This window comes from Polypterus senegalus, chromosome 3 (genome assembly GCF_016835505.1).
Source record: "Polypterus senegalus isolate Bchr_013 chromosome 3, ASM1683550v1, whole genome shotgun sequence".
Lineage (NCBI taxonomy): Eukaryota > Metazoa > Chordata > Cladistia > Polypteriformes > Polypteridae > Polypterus > Polypterus senegalus.
In genome coordinates, this window is record NC_053156.1 from 111,010,884 (window position 1) to 111,031,713 (window position 20,830).

General features: G+C 38.1%; 1 protein-coding gene across 1 annotated transcript in view; it reads right to left on the bottom strand.

Moving 5' to 3' along the window:
- The window catches only part of mthfd1l (methylenetetrahydrofolate dehydrogenase (NADP+ dependent) 1 like), a 400,198-nt gene that overhangs the window by 90,402 nt on the left and 288,966 nt on the right, over positions 1-20,830 (bottom strand). Inside the window, exons 25-26 of the mRNA XM_039747812.1 lie at positions 2,893-3,000; positions 2,308-2,460 (exon numbers count right to left, since the gene is read on the bottom strand). Of these exons, the coding sequence (XP_039603746.1) occupies positions 2,308-2,460; positions 2,893-3,000 (261 nt within the window). The remainder of the gene's footprint in view (positions 1-2,307; positions 2,461-2,892; positions 3,001-20,830) is intronic.

Below are 20,830 nucleotides of genomic sequence, written 5' to 3' on the forward strand. Positions count from 1 at the left end.
AAATTCAAGACAAAGAAACAACTATCCAATACAGGTGTATTAGTGGAGAGTGAACATTGGTTTAGGACAAAGAAAATTGTGTTCCTGTAATGACTGGAGGTTTATGAGGAATAATCCAAAATATCTGATGTGGATAATCCAATATTATACACCTTTATTTTCAAAAAACTTTTGAAATGGTACCACGTTGACAGGCTAGTTATCAAACTACAAGAAACAAGGGTTCAGGGAGCAGTGTACAAAGAAGGTATGAGGGCAGAAAATAACACAGTATGCTACAAGGAATGTAAAATGAAGACTAATAACTGAAAAGATGTTCTTATGAACAATTTAAGAAAACTCCCTGTCAACCTATAGGCTCTTCCAACTTTTACTTTTCTTTATCCTTTGCATCCATACCAGCTTTCTATTTTTGTATTTATTCTTTAGTTGTGGTTTGTCTTTTAACTTTGGTTAAAAAGCAACAAAATATGAATAGACTGCTATCCTTTGAAAATTCACTGTCGAAATCTGTCTCCCCTGCCACTGGTCCAGCTTAGGTACTGAATACTGAAGCAGACATTTAGCTGCCACCTACTGTTTTATCTTTGTAAGATTTACTTCAGCGCTTGTTGAATGCCGTAAAGCTGCTGTGTTTCCTTCTCCAATTATTTATCCTCCTTTTGCCTCAGCATTAATGTGTACATCACTATCCAACTCACTCATCCTCCTATTAATCATAATATTCCTGTAGGAATTTTTGAAGCCATTCATGCCACTATCATCCTGTCCTGCTTTTGCTGTTTTCTTCATCTTTCTTTGTGCGCTGTGCAGCTCACTAGAAAACTCTGACCTCCTGTCCATTGTTAAACTAGCATTTTGCTTAGGTTTCTTTTAGATTACATTGCTGTAATCTAAAATATTCAATTACCACTACTTAGCATCCTGACATATAACATGCTCTTGCTATCAAAATCTACATTAATTTACTTTGATGTGGTCGATTCATTTACCTTTTGTAACTAGACGCTTTAGCAGATGCTTCCTCTTACTTTTTGCAATTGCTTTAAATAGAAGGTGCCCTACTCTCAACTCACAGCCTTCTCATGGGACATCTTTAAAATTTACTCTTCAGTCTCAACAGGTATAGTGCGCTTTTTAGAGCAAAAGACTAAAATACTACTAAGTTCAAAAGTTCCTCCTAAAGAACCATTTCTTTTTTTTTTTTTTTTTTTCTTTTTGGGGCATTTTATTGAATTTATTAAAAGCAAATAATACTCCATGCAAGCAGGTCAAATTTTATAATATTAATAAATAATTAAAAATAAAATAAATAAGGGAAGAGAATCCACTTCCTCAATTTAAATGCTAATTCTAAAATGCTATTGATTGAATTTCCATTTCAATGTGCAAAATATTGCTGCCCAACTCAACTATCTACCATTGACAAAATCTTGCAAAATTATTTTTTATGTGTTGTTCCTACCAAAATGTGAAACATATGCTGAGATTGCAGTAGTTGTTTACATAGATGCTCAAAATAAACTGTCATAAGACATTGTTATTCCAGTAAACATGGCCAATGGATTAAATATATTGCATTACAGAAATAGTCATGCATACAGTAAATGATTTTGGGAAATGGTTGATTAGCCCAAAATCAAACTACGCTTGTTCTTATTCATTTTAGTATTTTATTGTATATTGAACTAGCTAAATTTTTTTTTATTTTAATTTATACTATTATATTTTTAGTGCAATGGACCAACACCATATCTTGGGTCTGTTTCTACTTTGGGTCTGGCCTGGCACGACCCATAATTAGATTAATGAGTTTAAGAATGTTATTTTATTGTGTTTTCATGGCAGTAAGTGTGAGACTCCTTTATTCTCCCTAGAGCTTAAAAGTTTTCTCCCACAGTTCAAAGACATGAAGTCAAGTTAATCAGTCACACTAAATCATCACATTGCAAAAGTGCCCTGTAATCAACCAGCTTCCTCTAGTTGTCCTACAACTCCCGTAACACTTGGTTTGGGGAGGGGGGTTGATTTGTTGTACAGAAATAAGACTAATTTAATGAATGGATAATAATGCCTCACACAATTTAATCCAAAAATGATCAATTTACATTTAGAATCAATATTTGGGCAACTACTACTTTACCCCTTGAAAAAGAAAACTTGTGCAGCATCATTACTTACTGAGGTCTGTAATCCATAAGAAATTTGTCAAACATCTACCTATTTTCTGATTTGTTTAAAACAATTAGGGGTTGCAGACAGCAAATATCATGTTTCCAAACAACATTTATCCATATCAGAACTTACCGTTCCTACTAAAGGATAGATGAAGCCAGCACCTATACTTGCACGAACCGTGCGAATGGGAAGGATGAAGCCAGTGGGAACACCTTTTTTGTCTGGCTGATGAGACAGAGAGAGGTGGGTCTTGGCCATACAAACTGGCAATTCTCCAAATCCCTTGGAACAAGAAAGGGTGGAAAACATTTTGTGAGTTTTGTTTATGTTATTATTAATAATAATAATAATAATAAAAAGAAAGGTTTTAAGGATGCAGGTCATCTATAAATCAAGTTTATTCACTATTTGTACATATCCTAAAGCTGTACTGTTTCCGTTTAAATCATATTATGGGAGCTGCCTTAATAAGCCATAATATGTCAGTTTAATTTATTTAGCACTTATTGCAGATTGTAATTTATATAAAAATTAGTTTGGATTATAAATCTTTGTCATTATAACTTTATTTATAATGTAATATCTGAAATAGGTTGCTTTTGATATTTTATCAGAAAGTTTATAAAACATTACATTTTGCATAATATTTCGCATGTAAACATTGACCACTACATTGTTAATTCTGAAGTGACAGATAACTGCATATAGTTATACCTGTTTGTTGTACCAGTCCAATTTAGCCTGAGCTTCAGGAGAAAGTTCAATATCCTTTGCACCATAAATTTTCTGAGCAATTGTCCTAATTTTTTCCACAATGGGCATCTAAAAACAAGACATTAAGAGGGTGAAAAAAAAACATGTTTATAAAGTGCAAACAGAGCAGCACACAAACTTTTCTCAGGTACTGGTGAAAATGAATGAATAACATCTAGAGGATGGTACAATTTTCTTATTTTACTGTTTAAGGAAGTAAAGTCCTAATACACAATGTAAAATAAGATTTATTAGTGGCTGTAGAAGAAGTAAGCACAAGTGATCATGGTGGTGTACTACCTCAAGGATCAAACATTCTGGGTTTGAATCCTGTACGAAGTTGTCTGCATGTGTTCCTCATATCTACATGTGTTTTCCTCTAGGTATGCCACTTCTCCTTCAACACCACAACAACTTGTGTGTTAAGTTAACTGAAATGACAGACTAGCCCTGCGTAGTGAAGGTATGAATGGAAAGGCCCTGCAATGAACTGGCATCCTGTCCAGAGTTGTTTCCTGCCTTATACCTTTTGCTGTCAAAACCAGCTCCCCATGTTTCCAAATTAGAGGTTGCAGTTTTAGTTAATAAAATTTAAACACACCTCCTAATATTTTTCTCAAAGTAACTATAAGTACAATGATTTGGGCATTCCACTCCTAACATCCCAGACTCTGACTATTGTGTGTTAGTATATTATTATTATAATATACTGTGACAGACAGATGTTGCTAGGGCAGACTCTACCTCCTAGAACACTGGACTGGATCAAGCTGATTTGAAAATGGACAAATGGATGTATTATGTATCCCAGTCACCAGCCCCAACACCCAACAACACCTTCTTAATTTGGGAAAAGAAGGATAAAACTGGCAGTTGAGATGGTTGATTAGCGTAAGAAAGAACAGAAATAAGGGAGGTGTACTTTGATTTTACCAAATTTTAATTGCTAGGAATCTTGCCATTAACAAATGTAGAAAACAACTTTTATATATTTTATTCTCCAGCAACAGCTAAGCACAATGAAGGCATGAACACATATAGCACTGTGGGCATAAATATCAAATTTCCTCACATTACACACTGTCAGCATAAGCTTACATTCTGATTGTTAGATTTATTAAACACTTAGCCTTAATGTAGTATTTATGGCCATGCACATAGAAGGAAGAATTTCTAATTATTTAACAGACTTGAAAAGAAAGAGGAAAGAGCAAGATACACAGAATGTTAACATGACCAGGCTTCTAAAACAAAAATTTCAAAGATAGATTTATGGGGGCAGCTGACATAAGTCACAATTCACTTATTCAGTAATTCAAAACATCTGATATTCCTCAATTCCAATTTCCACTCATTTATATTCTGAACAGCCAATTTAATTAATCAAATTCTGCTTTTTCCTTCCCCAAAAAGAATGAAACAAATTAAAACAATAATGGATCAAAATTACACTTATGTAAAGTCTCAGTGTTGAGAATTGCATTATTAAATCAGGAAATATATTTAATTCTTAATTCTGAATAAAGATTTATGATGATGGGCAGGAGTGTGAAAGTGTTGCTGCCACACTGCTCCACTTTGAATCTTGGCACTGTTATTAGCTGGATTGAATTTGCACATTCTGCCCATGGCAGCAGTATTTTTTTTCTAGTTAGTCCAGTCCTCCTGCTCTGCATGTTGTGCTTACTGGACACTTTAAACTGGACCTTTATGAGTGACTGTGTGCCAACTGAAGTGGCACCATGGTTTTCTGCCTTGAGTCAGTAGATGACTGAACAGGCTGAAAAATGTAATAATGAATGGATGGACTGAATTTTTGTAAATGTTTAATTCATGCAGATCCAAGTCTGGGCAGCCTCAATTCTAGAAAAATAAACCATTAACACTAGAATTACCAGAGCCTACGAAAAAACTCGTAATTCCGTCCCACCTTAAACTGCTTCTTAAATCCCTTCACACCTCTCCGCCAGCGCCCTTTGTTCTCTAAATGTGCTGATAAAGAGAAGCTAGGAGCAGCCGGCTATTCCATCCCCCCACCAATTTAGAACGTGCATGAACTTCTCTCAGCTCATGCCTTGATTGAGTATCTGGGAGTGAAGTGGAGTTTTAGAGTGAAATAATAGATCGTTGTTTGGAACACACGCATTTCATGTCTGTTCCGTTTCTACAGTAATCTGTGTAAACACATTGTTAAAACAGAAACGTTTTTTATATTCTAGTAGTAGATGACAAAATGTAGGCATAAACTATATAATGTATGAAGCCTGAAGTCCAAATAGCAAAGAAACATTTTCACAAGAATAACACAATTGCACTTTTATTCAAACATATAACTGCAGAAACAAAAAGCCGCCTTAACATGCGACATTGACACCAGTTTTCTGTAACTGACTCCGTGGCTCAATAGACTCAGCCCCCGCTTTTGAATCAAGGGGTCGCGGGTTCGATCCTGCGCCCCTCCATTTTGAGAAGTAAACTATCTTATTCTTACTGTTTTAGGATAAAAGCATACATTTGATTTCAGTCTGTAACAGCCGGTGCAATTTATGATCCATGTAAAGGTTAGCTTTTTTTTTTATTCACTTTTCACTCTCTCAGTCGCGTTCAGAATCAATCCATACAACCTCATCTGACACGGCTGTTTTCACTAAAGACGCTATAGCTCTGCAGTGTACCACGATGCATACTAACGCACAATCACCCCCCCGGTTCTGACACACAAACGCTGGCGAAGCTGCCTTCTTCGTATCTCACCGTCACAGGAACATATATTGGTGTAAGAAAGTACACTGTCAGGTGCTCATTCAGTGTGATAGAAATCATAGCACAGAGAGGTGTGTGCACTGCAACAATTACACATGTCGTAAATGTAGGAAGGACGGTCCTTGGGTGTGTGGGAACTGTTAATATTTGAATGTGATGATTTTATATAGCACGGAATGAAAATCAGCACTTCTTAGCATTGCACCATGCAAGCTGTCATATCAATCGCCTACTGTAACTTGCTTTCTTTTTTCTTCGGTTATACAGGTAGTCTTGCACTTGTTTTGTTTGCGAAATGAAGTGTCTACGTGCACTTTTCGTGGCATTACACGTGTATTTTTTGAGCATGCCCGTTTGAGCAGTATAAAAAGTATTGAAAAGTATAACAAAACAACGGGCAGATGGGGAGTGTCTGATGATTGCATATAGCGCCGAACTTACTGCTCTTTACTATTCTCTCCTCTGCGTGCCCTGGTGTACAAAAGAAACAGAATACAGACGCGCTATAGCTCTGCAGTGTACCACGATGCATACTAACGCCCCCCCACCCGGTTCTGACACAGACGCTGGCGAAGCTGCCTTCTTCGTATCTCACCGTCACTTGATTTTCTTTTTATTCAGTTTTATTGAGTGTTCCTGCCAGTCCCGCATGTTGCTGTATGCTGGATATGTTCATATGTATTGTCTCTTTCTTTCAGGTGTGTAATAGAAACCACAGCATAGAGAGAAGTGTGTACACTGCTTCTTACAGGAAAAGGCGATGGAAAAAGTGCACTTGAATAAAAGTGCACTTTTGTTATACTTTTACACCAATATATGTTCCTGTGTTTGAACGACACGGGCAGATGGGGAGTGTCTGATGATTGCATATAGCGCCGAAGTTACTGGTCTTTACCATTCTTTCCTCTGCATGTCCTGTAGTACAAAAGAAAAGCATACAGCAACATGCGGGACTGGCAGGAACACTCAATAAAACGAAAAGCAAGTGACGGTGAGATACGAAGAAGGCAGCTTCGCCAGCGTTTGTGTGTCAGAACCGGGGAGGGGGGGTGATTGTGCGTTAGTATGCATCGTGGTACACTGCAGAGCTATAGCGTCTTTAGTGAAAACAGCCGTGTCAGATGGGGTTGTATGGATTGATTCTGAACGCGACTGAGAGAGTGAAAAGTGAATAAAAAAAAAAAGCTAACCTTTACATAGATCATAAATTGCACCGGCTGTTACAGACTGAAATCAAATGTATGCTTTTATCCTAAAACAGTAAGAATAAGAGCAGTTTACTTCTCAAAACGGAGAGGCGCAGGATCGAACCCGCGACCCTTGATTCCAAGCGGGGCTGAGTCTATTGAGCCACGGACTCAGTTACAGTAAACTGGTGTCAATGTCATGTTAAGGCGGCTTTTGTTTCTGCAGTTATATGTTTGAATAAAAGTGCAATTGTGTTATTCTTGTGAAAATGTTTCTTTGCTATTTGGACTTCAGGCTTCATACATTATATAGTTTATGCCTACATTTTGTCATCTACTACTAGAATATAAATAAACGTTTCTGTTTTAACAATGTGTTTACGCAGATTACTGTAGAAACGGAACAGACATGAAATGCGTGTGTTCCAAACAACGATCTATTATTTCCACTCTAAAACTCCACTTCACTCCCAGATACTCAATCAAGGCCTGAGCTGAGAGAAGTTCGTGCACGTTCTAAATTGGTGGGGGGACGGAATAGCCGGCTGCTCCGAGCTTCTCTTTATCAGCACATTTAGAAAACAAAGGGCGCTGGCGAGGTGTGAAGGGATTTAAGAAGCAGTTTAAGGTGGGACGGAATTACGAAGTTTTTCAGTAGGCTCTGGTAATTCTAGTGTTAATAGCATTTTTGTTAACATCCCCAATACAGTATTACATTAGAACAACGGAACAAGTTTGATGACAACAGGATATTCAGCCCAACACAACTGCCAATCCTGTCCCTCTAGATCCTACAAAATAACATTTAGAGAAAATTTGAAGGTTCCTAAAGTGCCACTGTCTACCACAGCATTTAGTAATAAACACTGTGTATTTGTGGTTGTCTTTGTTCAGAAGTACTTTCTAAAGTTTGTGCAAAATCTACTTTTAACAAGTTTCAACCTATGTCCTTATGTTCTTGTTGAAAAACAGTTAAAAATAATAACTGGAATCCACTGTAATAATTGACTTTATACTGTTAATGACTCAACAGTTATGTCAATTCTTAATCTCTGTTCGATTAAACAGAAAAGGTTCATCTCCATCTGTCTCTTGTCATAGTTCATATCCCTCAGTCCTGAAATTAGCCAAATTGCTCTACTTTGCTCTTCTAGACTTTCTCTTGTGCTGCTATGTCTTTTTGTAATATGGAGACCAGAATTATAGACAGTACTTCAGGGGAGGCCTGACTAGTGTGCAATAAAGCTTAAGCATACACTCCTGTGACTTGTACTCCAAACCTAACATCCTACAAGCTGCCTTAATGGCTTCTGTACACTGTTAGGATGTAGACAATGATGAGTCCACTACAACTCCTACTCATAAGTTGTATGTTGAAGTTTTATATCTCCCACTCTATGTTCTAGCATATTCACTTCCTAAACGTAATACCTTACATTTACTTAAATTTAATCTATGTCCATGTAATCTGATGACTCACATTTGGAGAGGCAAACATACAGTAATAAATATGGGGAAAAAATATTGGTGTGGAAAAAACAATAAGATTTAATTTGCTGTGCTTGCTGTGCAAGAATAAATATTTTCACTTGAATTTAGTTCAATCTATCAATGATTGATTTACTCAAAAATTCTATTAAAATATCATTTGTAGTCAGACTCTATGGTGTAAAAAGGAAATAATATTACAAGCTGGGGTAGTCAGTGCTGAGTATACAAGGCTAGCTTTGCTCAAGAGAAAGTTGATCACTATAATATATCAGGGGAATGATATAGTAAAATTTACAAAACTGTAGATGGTCACCCTAATATTGGCAGGAATATAGAAATCTGTAGCCTTGTGAGTATAAAAGGTGAGTAACCACAGCTGTTCAAGGAGTCACTAGGTCTGGGCAGCTAATAATATACAGTAAGCATTTTGCAGCTTGGAGTTACTTGCTCTCTTTCATTAGAGCCTCCCTGCTGGTATTGAAATAAAGAATGTCGACCAGTCTGCAGCAGTTTACCTATTTATTTGAACCAAAAATGCCTGACTATAGAGTTTTTAAGCATTCATACTGTATTCCTGTCCAGTCATGGTCTTCAAATACACCCTTATCATTTCATTTACTCTTTGAATAAGAGAATGTTTCTATCTGCTTTTTATTTTTTTCATTAATTTTATTTTGTGTTGCCTGTGGAGTGAGAAACGCACATCACTTAGTGTTTTATTGTTCAAGAAAATTCAACTTAAAATGTGTTAAGATCAATAGGCAAAAGAAGCCATTACCTCATTTTCTTTAATTTGTCTTCCTTATTTACTTCATTGTTTAGCTTTTCCTGTTGTTTAGAAATCAGCAGCCAATTAACTATGAACAGCTACAGGTACAGCAAATAATGCATCCTACATAGGAATCACCAGGTCTTTATCACTGGAAAATCTATGAACTTATAAGCAAGTGAATAATTTAAAAAATGCAGTGTATATCAAAGTATACAGGTATTTCTCAAAAATAAACAAAGCTAAGATATTCAATGTTTCTCACAAGAAACAGAAAGCAAACACAAGTTGTCAATTTTAAATGGTTTAAATCAGTCTCTAAGTAATTAGTTGAGGCAAACACCAAAGGTATCAGGATGATGTATACAAACCAAAACAAACATCAAATTGCTGGTGTACACTCCATAGGTTTAACTACAGCTTGCTTCAGAACATTTCATCTGACAGGCATTGTGCTGTAATCTGCCATCTCCTTCCCATTCCCAATGAGACCAAATGGCCACAAGTCAGGAACCAAACAAGACACTAGTGCATTGTCTAAATTCCACAGTCTACCTGAATATTGTTGCTGACCATGTCTATCAATTTATGACCTCAATGTACCCATCTTCTGATGGCTACTTCAAGCAGGATAACATGCCACGTCAAAAAGTTGAAATCATCTCAAACTAGTTTCTTGAACATGACAATGAGTTCACTTTACTCAAATGGCCTCTGCACTCACTAGATCTCAATCCAACAGAGAACCTTTGGGATGTTTTGGAAAGGGTGATTCACATCATAGATATGCAGCCGACAAATCTGCAGCAATTACGTGATGCTATCGTGTCAATATGGACCAAAATCCTTGAAGAATGTTTCTAGCACCTTGTTGAATTTATGCCAAGAAGACTTGCTGCAGTTCTGAAGGCAAATGGGAGTCTGACTAGATACTAGCAAGATGTACCTAATAAAGTGGCCAATGAGTGTATATTACCACACTTACTTAAAAGTATACACAGTACATTATCTGTATAGTAAAATATAATGGCAGTGTGGTATAAAAAATTAGGTATTTAATTTAACCATGATACGCATGCATGGAAATGGTCTACTACACCACTTGTTCGTAAGTTCATCATGGGGGACCTATGTGGCTGAAGGTTTTCATTTCATCCATTATAGCAATCAGTGAGTCTATGACAATGTGGGTTCTACTCCATGCTCCCATCTTCTTTCTGGGAGCCCTTGAACCCTACACCATCAGTAATATTACCGATGAGCTAGGGTGTGAGACACAACAATGAAGCAAGGGGATGGTTCAAAAAGTGCAAAGTGCTTTTATTAAAAACAACAAAATCAAAAGCAGTGTCCAAATAAATAGTGCAGTGTCTCAAAATCTTTAAATAAAGAATCCAATAAAAACAGGTGAACTGTGGAGGTTAACACAATAAATAAATTCTTTAAAAACGAGGTTAAAATAATGGCTGGAATCCGTCCTTTTAAAAACAAAGCCTGGTGCCTTCTTTCTACTGGTGATTCCCCTGCTTCTCCAGTCCAGGCTATGCACCAGGGGAGTCACCCTACCTGCAGTTGACCTTCTTTCTGCTGCCTTTTTCTGGTCTGTTCACCTTGCCGATCCCTTGCTCCGGTGGGCTTCACAGCGACCGGGCCGCTAACGCTGGGGGTTTCATTTCCCAAGGCCCGACTCCCGCTGCCTTCTCGGCCTTATGCGGTGAACCATCCTCCTCCTGGTCACTCCCGCTCCTCACTAATGCTCAGCGGGAGCGACCACTACTGACTGTTCCCGGGGTGCCAGCAAAACACCCAGGCTCATTGCTCAGCTGCATTTGTTCTCTACAACTAGCACCTTCACTTGTTCATGCACTGCCTTTCTCCTCCCTGCTTCCTGCCTTCTCTCCTTCTTAACCTCCGTCTGTCTTTTCTTGCTCTCCTCCCTAGCTACCTTGCGTTTCTATTATTTATCACGGGAACGTGGATCAGGTGTGGCAATTAGCAGCTCCCGGCATCAATTACGGATGTGAACGACTCCTCGCCTGTGCACTTAAGTGAGGACCGCCCGCATCACAAATTCACCCGGGAACCTGCTCCGGCCACACTACCACGCCCCCTCTCTAAGCCGCAAGTGTGGTGACTATTTATTTAAAAAGTTGCCTTTTTGACTTGCTACACCACAGAGTCATCCATCCATTCAATTTAGGATCGCCAATGCACCTAACCTGCATGTCTTTGGACTGTAGGAGGAAACCGGAGTACCCAGAGGAAACCCACACAGGCACGGGGAGAAAATGCAAAATCCATGCAGGGAGGACCCGGGAAGCGAACCCTAATTACCTAATTACGAGGCAGCAGCACTACCCACTATGCCACCCACCACAGAGTCATTCTTCTTTTTAATTAATTTCAATGGGTAATTAGTTGTTTTTTTCTGTTTACAGTATTTATGTGTTCCTAGGGGCATGTTAATTTTTTTAGGATTTGGCTGGGGCCCTGCTCTGCACCTATACACTCCTTTTGCCCACCATCTGCCCATGGACCTCATTCATATTAGTGTTTCTTGTTAAACAACATTAATTAGGTGGAATTTTTCCAAGCAAACTTAATTTAATATGATAGAAGGGACAAGGTAAATAAAACAGGATGCTTGATTGATTATTTTGTTGCACTTTGCACTTCCTCTGTCTACAAAAGGAAGCTTTTGACTTTTCCTTAGGAAAAAGCTCAAATCGTGGAACTGTATTATGCTCACGCCTGCATCTGTGGGTGTGATAGACTGGCCAAGCATCTAAAAGATTTACATTTATTAAAAACGTTTAGAATGTGTATGTGTTTGCTATGGCTGTAAATACATAGGTACTTTGTCCTTTTTAATTTTACTTCATTCTATGGAGTTTGTACCTTAATTTTATTCAAATAGTAAGAGCAAAGAAGGAAGGAGACATGCATCAAAAATGACATTGAACACTAAAGATAATGTATTATATAGGTAATGTATGTACAATATTACATATATATAAAAAATGAACTAATACAGTATATAATTTCTGGAATGAAATAAAAAGTATATAAACTGCAAAGAACTAATACAGTATATAATTTGTTTAATCAATGTGTTTAGGATTAGTTTAGTTTTAAAGGCAAAGTACAGTACTGAATTTAGAAGACATAATTTATCTTACTGCTTTAATCAGTCGTGCTTTGCAAATGATTGAGGACTTAAAGTTGAACTTTGTAGCTTTGCTTCTGGAGTCTTGATTCTTTTTAATGATTTCCTACAAATCACTAAAGACTGCAATAAACTGTTTCCTGTTTGAAGAGCTCAAAGACGCCATCTTTTGGCTTAACAAATAAATACTTTTTTCAAAGTGTCATCCAAATATCACTGTATTAATTTTGCAGTTTTGCATATTTAAATTTATAACTCAAATAAAGTTCACTTATGAATACAGTAAAAATAGCCATTCTGTCTTCACATAATTACTGTAAGTATAATTAAGAATTACAGGATTTTAATTGAGGCCTCTTGGATATGATTTCTGTTTTTGCAAACATTTGCCTGCTCAATTATTGAAAAAACATACATAAAACTTGTGAGCTAAAGATGTGATAGCTGAAAAGCAACCTACCTTGAAATGTACATAAGTAGCAAATACAATCAAAATAAAGATGTGAGAGCATTTAACTTAAGAGAGAAAGAGCATGCACTGAAACAATGCGTTGCTGCACCCACCCTACAACAACCCACCTCAGGTTAACAAATTAGGAGCTGAGCGCAGCCGTGCAACAGGTGACACCTCAGTACCACAATAGTTCGAATGGAACAGTGTGAGGTTTTTTAGTGGCTGGAGTGCCAATCCTGCCACCAACCCCCAAGTTCTCCCTGCAGTTTGGTCTCTCCTGCCTGCAGGGCTGGACTCTTTCAAAAAAACCCATCCATTCATTTCCAAAAATGCAGCCCATTAACTTAGCACCATGTCTTTGGGCTATAAGAACAAACATGACTGAAGGACTGTGATGCTTTATTAGTTCCTGTTATAGAAGTGAAATCTCTTTTCTCTCTGTTAGCCAAGTTTGTAAAATAAGATATTCCACTTACCTTCAATATACATGTATTTATATGTGAATATATATATATATATATATATATATATATATATATATATATATAGTGGAACTTGGCCCGGACACAGACTGACGGACATCGTTATTTCACCCAACACATTCGTTTATTTACAAACTAGCAGAATACCAAGGCCAGCGGAGAAGTAGTGTGTTAAAGAAGGTACGAAAAGAAAAGGAAAAATTTTAAAAATAACGTAACATGATTGTTAATGTAATTGTTTTGTCATTGATATGAGTGTTGTTCTCATATCTATCTATCTATCTATATATATATATATATATCTCTATCTATCTATATATATATATATACAGTATATCTCTATATATCTATCTATATATATATATATCTATCTATATATATATCTATATATCTATCTATCTATATATATATATATATATATATATTGGCAGCTGAGAAGTAGTGTGTTAAAGAAGGAAAGAGAAAGAAAAGGAAACATTTTGAAAATAACGTAACATGATTGTCAAAGTAATTGTTTTGTGTATTTGGCGGCAGCGCCACAAAGTTTTTTCATCTAGCTGCATCAGAAAATGTACACACGCCTGACACGCCTCCTTTTTACTGTTTTCTCACAGCTTGATTGTTGCTGTCATATACACACACACACACACATACATATATATACATATATATACATACACATACATATCTTCATATCTATATACATATCTACATATACACTATATATATATACATACCTATCTACATCATATATACACACACATACATACACACACACAAATTATATATATGTGTGTATGTATGTATGTGTGTGTGTGTGTGTGTGTGTGTGTGTATGTATATATATATATATATATATATATATATATATATATATAAATGTAGATGGGTGTGTGTGTGTATATATATATATATATATATATATATACACATATACATACATATATATACACATACATATACTTGTGTGTATGTTTGTATGTGTCTATATGTGTGTGTATAGCTTTGGTCACTGAGTGCAAGGGAAAATAATAAAATATAGTCTATAAGTTATTAAACAGTAAAACATTAACGCTTTAAGAAGTACAGGTACATTGAGCACTACTGGAGTGATTTGGTAAACTACATTTTAAAGACTGTGTAACACAACAGGTAAGTAACTAACAGCAGCTAAAATGTATATGGATCATCTCTCGGTAGTAGATCCCTTTTGAAAGGCGCTACACGACGGCTGTGGTATAGAAATTACATTTTCTATGTGAACGCTCAAATTTGTGCCTCTGGTAATGTGCCTTACCGCATTTAAAGAAAATTAGTTTTGTGTCCTCTGCAGTGTTAAGAGAGAAAGGCTTTGGTTTGGGATAAAAGGAAAAAAGGTGTAAAGAAAGGAAAGTTGCCTTGTTCTTTTATATAGTATAGAGAGATGTGTTCGCTGACGCTATGATCGCCTTTTGGGGACAGTCTTGGGGTGGGTCTTGTGTAGACTGGTGAGACGCCCCGCCATTAATCGGCTGTGATGGCACTGTCAGTCCTCCACTGTGCGTGTCTTCATAATCCGAGCTGACAACCTCATAATCGTAACGTGCAAAGAAAGTGTGAATCGCCTTAATATTATTTTGCCGCGGTGTAGAAAAGGGGTCCCGTGTTTGCACTTGTCTGGGCTATAGCGCAGGGGAGGATGAAAAAATTAAAAGTGCTCACTTTGACTTAAGGCAGAAGCGCAGTCAGCGCCTCAAAGGCCGGCACAGCTATGCACGCGCTGGCTGCTCGACTTTTGCTGGGCAGGAGACCACAGTTTTGCAGACACGCTCATGATATCAAAAGTCTCAGCGCTTTTGGAGGTCATTCATATATTATATATATAGCAAAATACCCGCCTCGCAGCGGAGAAGTAGTGTGTTAAAGAAGTAATGAAAAGAAAAGGAAACATTTTAATAATAACGTAACATGATTGACATTGTCATGAGTGTTGCTGTCATATATATGCCTGCCTAAATAAGTCACCCTCGCTTTGCTCTTACTTTATTTACCGCTCATTTAATCATGGCTAGTGGCGGAAAAATTATAAAATGGAAGGAGGATGGCTTTACCAAAACAATTATTGATGGCTTAATCGATTATTCATAAAGCTTGAATTGGTGATCTGTTTTTCTGTGTTAACCTCATATTTTTCATACTTCTTCTCAAACTAAGGTGGTGCGAGGGTAAAATGAATCGGGATGCTGATCAATGTAATCGTGTACCAGGAAATCATGCATTGACAAAAGCTCCCTTTGCTTGTAATGCAAAGTGTGATTAAATGCATTATTTTTAACGTTATGGAGCACATGCATCAAGCTTCTCAGCTGTGCTTGTGCTAAGAAAAGGAAAGATTTTAAAAATAACGTAACACGATTGTCAATGTAACCTTTTGTAAGTAGTGCCTGGAGGATTCAGTGTGTAGAAACTCTAGAGACAGCGTGTGTATTAACTTGTGGATTTTTCTGTGAGTATTTGGTGGCAGTGTGACAAAGTTGCTTCGAAGACGGCGGCGCGGAGCTCAGCTCAGAGCGAAATGAGGTAAATGGGAGGGGATATGATGACGTGACTCCCCCACCCGCCTTTAACTGTCAATCCCCACAAACACAGTCTCGGAATTTGCATAAGCACACCCCTTCACCTACAATTTTAACTTAGTTACAAAGTGATCAAAACTCGCTTATATCCTCGTCCTCTCATTAAACTTGTATCCCGCATTACCTGTGGGCATGTGAAACGCCAGCGGTAGCCTGTCTATGAACTTAATTTAAAGTTTAGGTTTACACCTTGCTTTCTTTCCGAGGTAGCAGCAGTCATGAATATGGTAGTATATGTCACTCGCTCGCTTCTTATTGTTTTTCGCTGTCTTCTCAATTATATAATGCATGTTTTCTTAAGCGCTTTTTGGAGGTCTTCCTGGTTTTCTACGCACTGCGTTGACAATCAGTTCACGGATTACGGGGAGGCGTGATGATGTCACACGAAACTCCGCCCCCCCACGTCATTCCAGCTCAACTCCATTACAGTTAATGGAGAAAAATACCTTCCAGTTATGACCATTAGGCGTAGAATTTCGAAATGAAACCTGCCCAACTTTTGTAAGTAAGGTGTAAGGAATGAGCCTGCCAAATTTCAGCCTTCTACCTACACGGGAAGTTGGAGAATTAGTGATGAGTCAGTGAGTGAGTGAGTGAGTGAGGGCTTTGCCTTTTATTAGTATAGATAATATTTACAAGTTCAATTAGTGCATGTCCCAGTGCCTCCAGCACCGATCCCCCAAAGTCCAGGCCTCACAGTCTAAATGCCTTTCTGCTGGCCGCCTCTAATCCTCTCTCTAGCTCTGTCCTTCTTCCACCCGACTTCCGCTCCTGAATGAAGGGAGGCGGCCCCTTATATAGGAACCCGGATGGGCTCCAGCTGATTCCTGACATTCCTCCGCAGACACGCCCCAGTGTGGCAGAAGTGCCGGCTGCGCACCCGGAAGCCCTCCGGGTGTCCCCTGTCTTCTTCCCCCCAGCACTTCCTGGTGTGGCGGAAGTGCTGGCCTCCAGGTTTCTACAGGCACCGGGGCGCCGCCTGGCGGTGGCCACGGGTCTCTACAGGGTTGTGCTTCCAAGCCCTCTACCCATGGCCCCCAACACAACCTCACGGTCTGGAGGAAGTACAAAAACCTCCTCCGTCGTCCTGGGCATCCCGGCTGGGCTCCACCCCAGCCGGATGCCACTATATATATATATATATGCCACTATATATATATATATATATGCCACTATATATATATATATATATGCCACTATATATATATATATATATATACATATATACATATACATACACATATACAGTAATCCCTCTCTATATTGCGTTTCGACTTTCGCGGCTTCACTCTATCGCGGATTTTAAATGTAAGCATATCTAAATATATATCACGGATTTTTCGCTGGTTCGCGGATTTCTGCGGACAATGCGTCTTTTAATTTATGGTACATGCTTCCTCAGTTTGTTTGCCCAGTTGATTTCATACAAGGGACGCTATTGGCGGATGGCTTCGAAGCTACACAATCAGAGCATGTGTTACATATTAACTAAAACTCCTTAATGCTATAAGATATGCTTCCCGCGCGGTACTTGATTGTTTGCTTGTCTCTGCCTCTCTCTCACCCTCTCTGACATTCTCTGCGCCTGACGGAGGAGATGTGAGCAGAGGGGCTGTTTGCACAGAGGCTGTTTGCTTAGAAGATACTGACGCTCCTCTGCAAAATGCCGCTTTATTGTTAACAGTGTGGGAGAGTTTATAAGGGCTTAAAATATATAAAAATAACTATACAAACATATGGTTTCTACTTCGCGGATTTTCATCTATCGCGGGGGGTTTTGAAACGCAACCCCCGCGATCGAGGAGGGATTACTGTATATATATTAGAAGAACTGTCATTTTGCACTGACTTTTAATTGAAACAAGTTAATTCAAAGAAAAACAAAGCCCTCATCAAAAAATAAATATATATTATAGGTATCTTTGAAAATGAACATGAAACAATGTAACTGAAGCATGTTTCCAATTTAAATTGTTGACTGGAGTGTATAGGAACTTTCCAACTGAAATCAATAACTTCCTGATTAACTGGGATACAAATGTGGGGAATCACAGATCCAAATTTCCTTAGCCAACCATCATCATGGCAATGAAAAGAGGACACTCAATCCAAATGAGAGAGAAGTGTGTTGCACTTCATAACTTAGGAAATGTTTATAAAAAAACAGATACTCTCCTGGAAATGCCCATTTCTAAAGTTAGGGCAATAATAAAAAAGTGGTCATCAACTGGAACTGTGACGAACGTGCCTGGAAGAGGACAGAAGTTTATTTTACCCCCACGTACAGTTAGAAGGATGGTAAGAAAGGCAATAATATCTCCAAGGATCATTGTTGGGGAATTGCAAGAAAAAGTAAAATCCTGGGGTTATCGAGTCTCTAGAACCACCATCAGACGGCATCTCCATGCCAACAGATTATTTGGAATTTATGCTAGAAAGAAGCCTTTTTTGTGAGTTATCCAAAAAGGTTAGCATCTGGAGTTTGTAAGACATTACTACAACTTTGACTGGAACTGTGTTCTATTGTCTGTTGAAACAAAAATTTAACTTTTTGGCAATAAACAGACAAAGTGGGTTTGGTATAAAAAGAAGGATGGCTATAATGAAAAGAACTTAGTCCCAACTGTGAAAATGGTGAAAGTTCTGTGATATTGTGGGGCTGTTTTTCCTTCAAAGGCCTTGATAACATTGTTAGGGTACATGGCATCATGGATTCCATGAAATATCAGGAGATTTTAAATCAAAACCTGACTGCCTCTGCCAGGATACTAAAACTGGGTTATCATTGGATCTTCCAGCAGGATAATGATCCGAAACACATGTCCAAATCGACCATGCAATGATTAACTGACCACAAAATCAAAGTTCTGACATGGCCATCTCAGTCCCCTGATCTGAACCCTATTGAAAACCTGTAGAGTGAGCTGAAGGAGAGAGTACACAGGAGACGCCCTAGGACCCTGGATGATCTGGAGAGATTATGTAAAGTAGAATGGTCTCAAATGCCATGCTTTGTATTATCCAAACTTGGCACAGAGCCTTCTCTTGTAACCTTTTATGTTATATTGGCAAAGGGAGGTTGTACATAGTATTAAATGTAGGGGTGCCAACAATTGTGGCACATGTGTTTTTGTTAAAAATATTTCTTTCTTGATGAGAACTTTGTTTTTCTTTGAATGAACTTGTTTCAATTAAAAATCAGATGTTTCTTATCGTTTCAGGAGAAGATAACAGTTCTTCAGGAAAAAGTGCATTTTTTTCTGTGTGCACAATTATTAGGCAAGTGAGTATTGACCATATCATCATTTTTATGCATATATTCCAACTCCAAGCTGTATTAACTTGAATGCTTATTGGATTTAAGCACGTGAGGTGATGTGTATTTGTGTAATGAGGGAGGGTGTGGCCTAAGGAGATCAACACCCTATATCAAGGTGTGCAGAATTATTAGGCAGCTAGTTTTCCTCGGGCAAAATGGGCCAAAAAAGAGATTTAACTGACTCTGAAAAGTCAAAAATTGTAAAAAGTCTTTCAGAGGGATGCAGCACTTTAGGAATTGCTAAGATATTGGTGTGTGATCACAGAACCATCAAACATTTTGTTGCAAATAGTCAACAGGGTCGCAAGAAACGTGTTGAGAACAAAAGATGCAAATTAGCTGCCAAAGATTTGAGAAGAATCAAACGTGAAGCTACCAGGAACCCATTATCCTCCAGTACTTTCATATTCCAGAGCTGCAACCTACCTGGAGTGCCCAGAAGTACAAGGTGTTCAGTGCTCAAAGACATGGCCAAGGTAAGGAGGGCTGAAACCCAACCACCACTGAACAAGAAACATAAGTTGAAACGTCAAAACTGGGCCAAGAAATATCTGAAGACAGATTTTTTTCAAAGGTTTTATGGACCGATGAGATGAGAGTGACTCTTGATGGACCAGATGGATGGACCTGTGGATCAGTAATGGGCACAGAGCTCCACTCCAACGTGGAGCTGGGGTACTGGTATGAGCTGGTATTTTTAAAGATGAGCTAGTTGGACCTTTTGCATTGAAGATGAACTCAAAATCAACTCCCAAACCTACTGCCAGTTTTTCAAGACACTTTCTTCAAACAGTGATACAGGAAAAGACCATGATTTTATGCAGGCCAATGCTCCATCACTTGCATCGAAGTTCTCCACTGCGTGGCCAGCCAGTAAAGGCCTTAAAGATGAAGGAATAATGACATGGCCCCCCTTCCTCATCTGACCTAAACCCTATCGAGAACTTGTGGGCACTTCTTAAACGCTAGATTTACGGGGGAGAAAAACAATACACCTCTCTGAAGAGTGTCTGGGAGGCTGTAGTCACTGCTCCACAAAAGCTGAATCGTCAACAGATCAAGAAACTGACAGACTCCATGAATGGAAAGGCTTATGACTGTTATTGGAAAGAAGGGTGGCTATATTGGTCATTGATTGATTGATTTATTTTTTTTGAAATGTCAGAGATGTTTATTTGTAAATTTTGAGGTGTTTGTTTATTATTCTCACTATAACAGATGAAAATAAACAAGTGAGATGGGAAAATTTTCATTTTTCCTTTAGTTGCATAATAAATCTGCACACTAATAGTTGCCTAATAATTGTGCGCACATATGTATTCCCCTGATGATGTTTACACTCACATTTCCGTTGTGAAACATTCAGGTTTCAGGTTTATTAACATTTTGGATTGACTGATAGCACTGTGTTTGTTCCATATTAAAATTAATCCTCAAAAATACAACTTGCCTAATAATTGTGCACACAGTGTATACACACACACACACACATACAGGGTCCAGATCTAATTATGCAATTATGAAAAGGCGAAGACATCACATCCGCTGTTCGACTGACAACTGTCTCCCCACCATTTTGAAATTCAGGGCAGGTGCTGCCATAAAAAAGAATTTTTGTGAATTCTCTATGTAATAAACTTAAGTTGCAGTGTA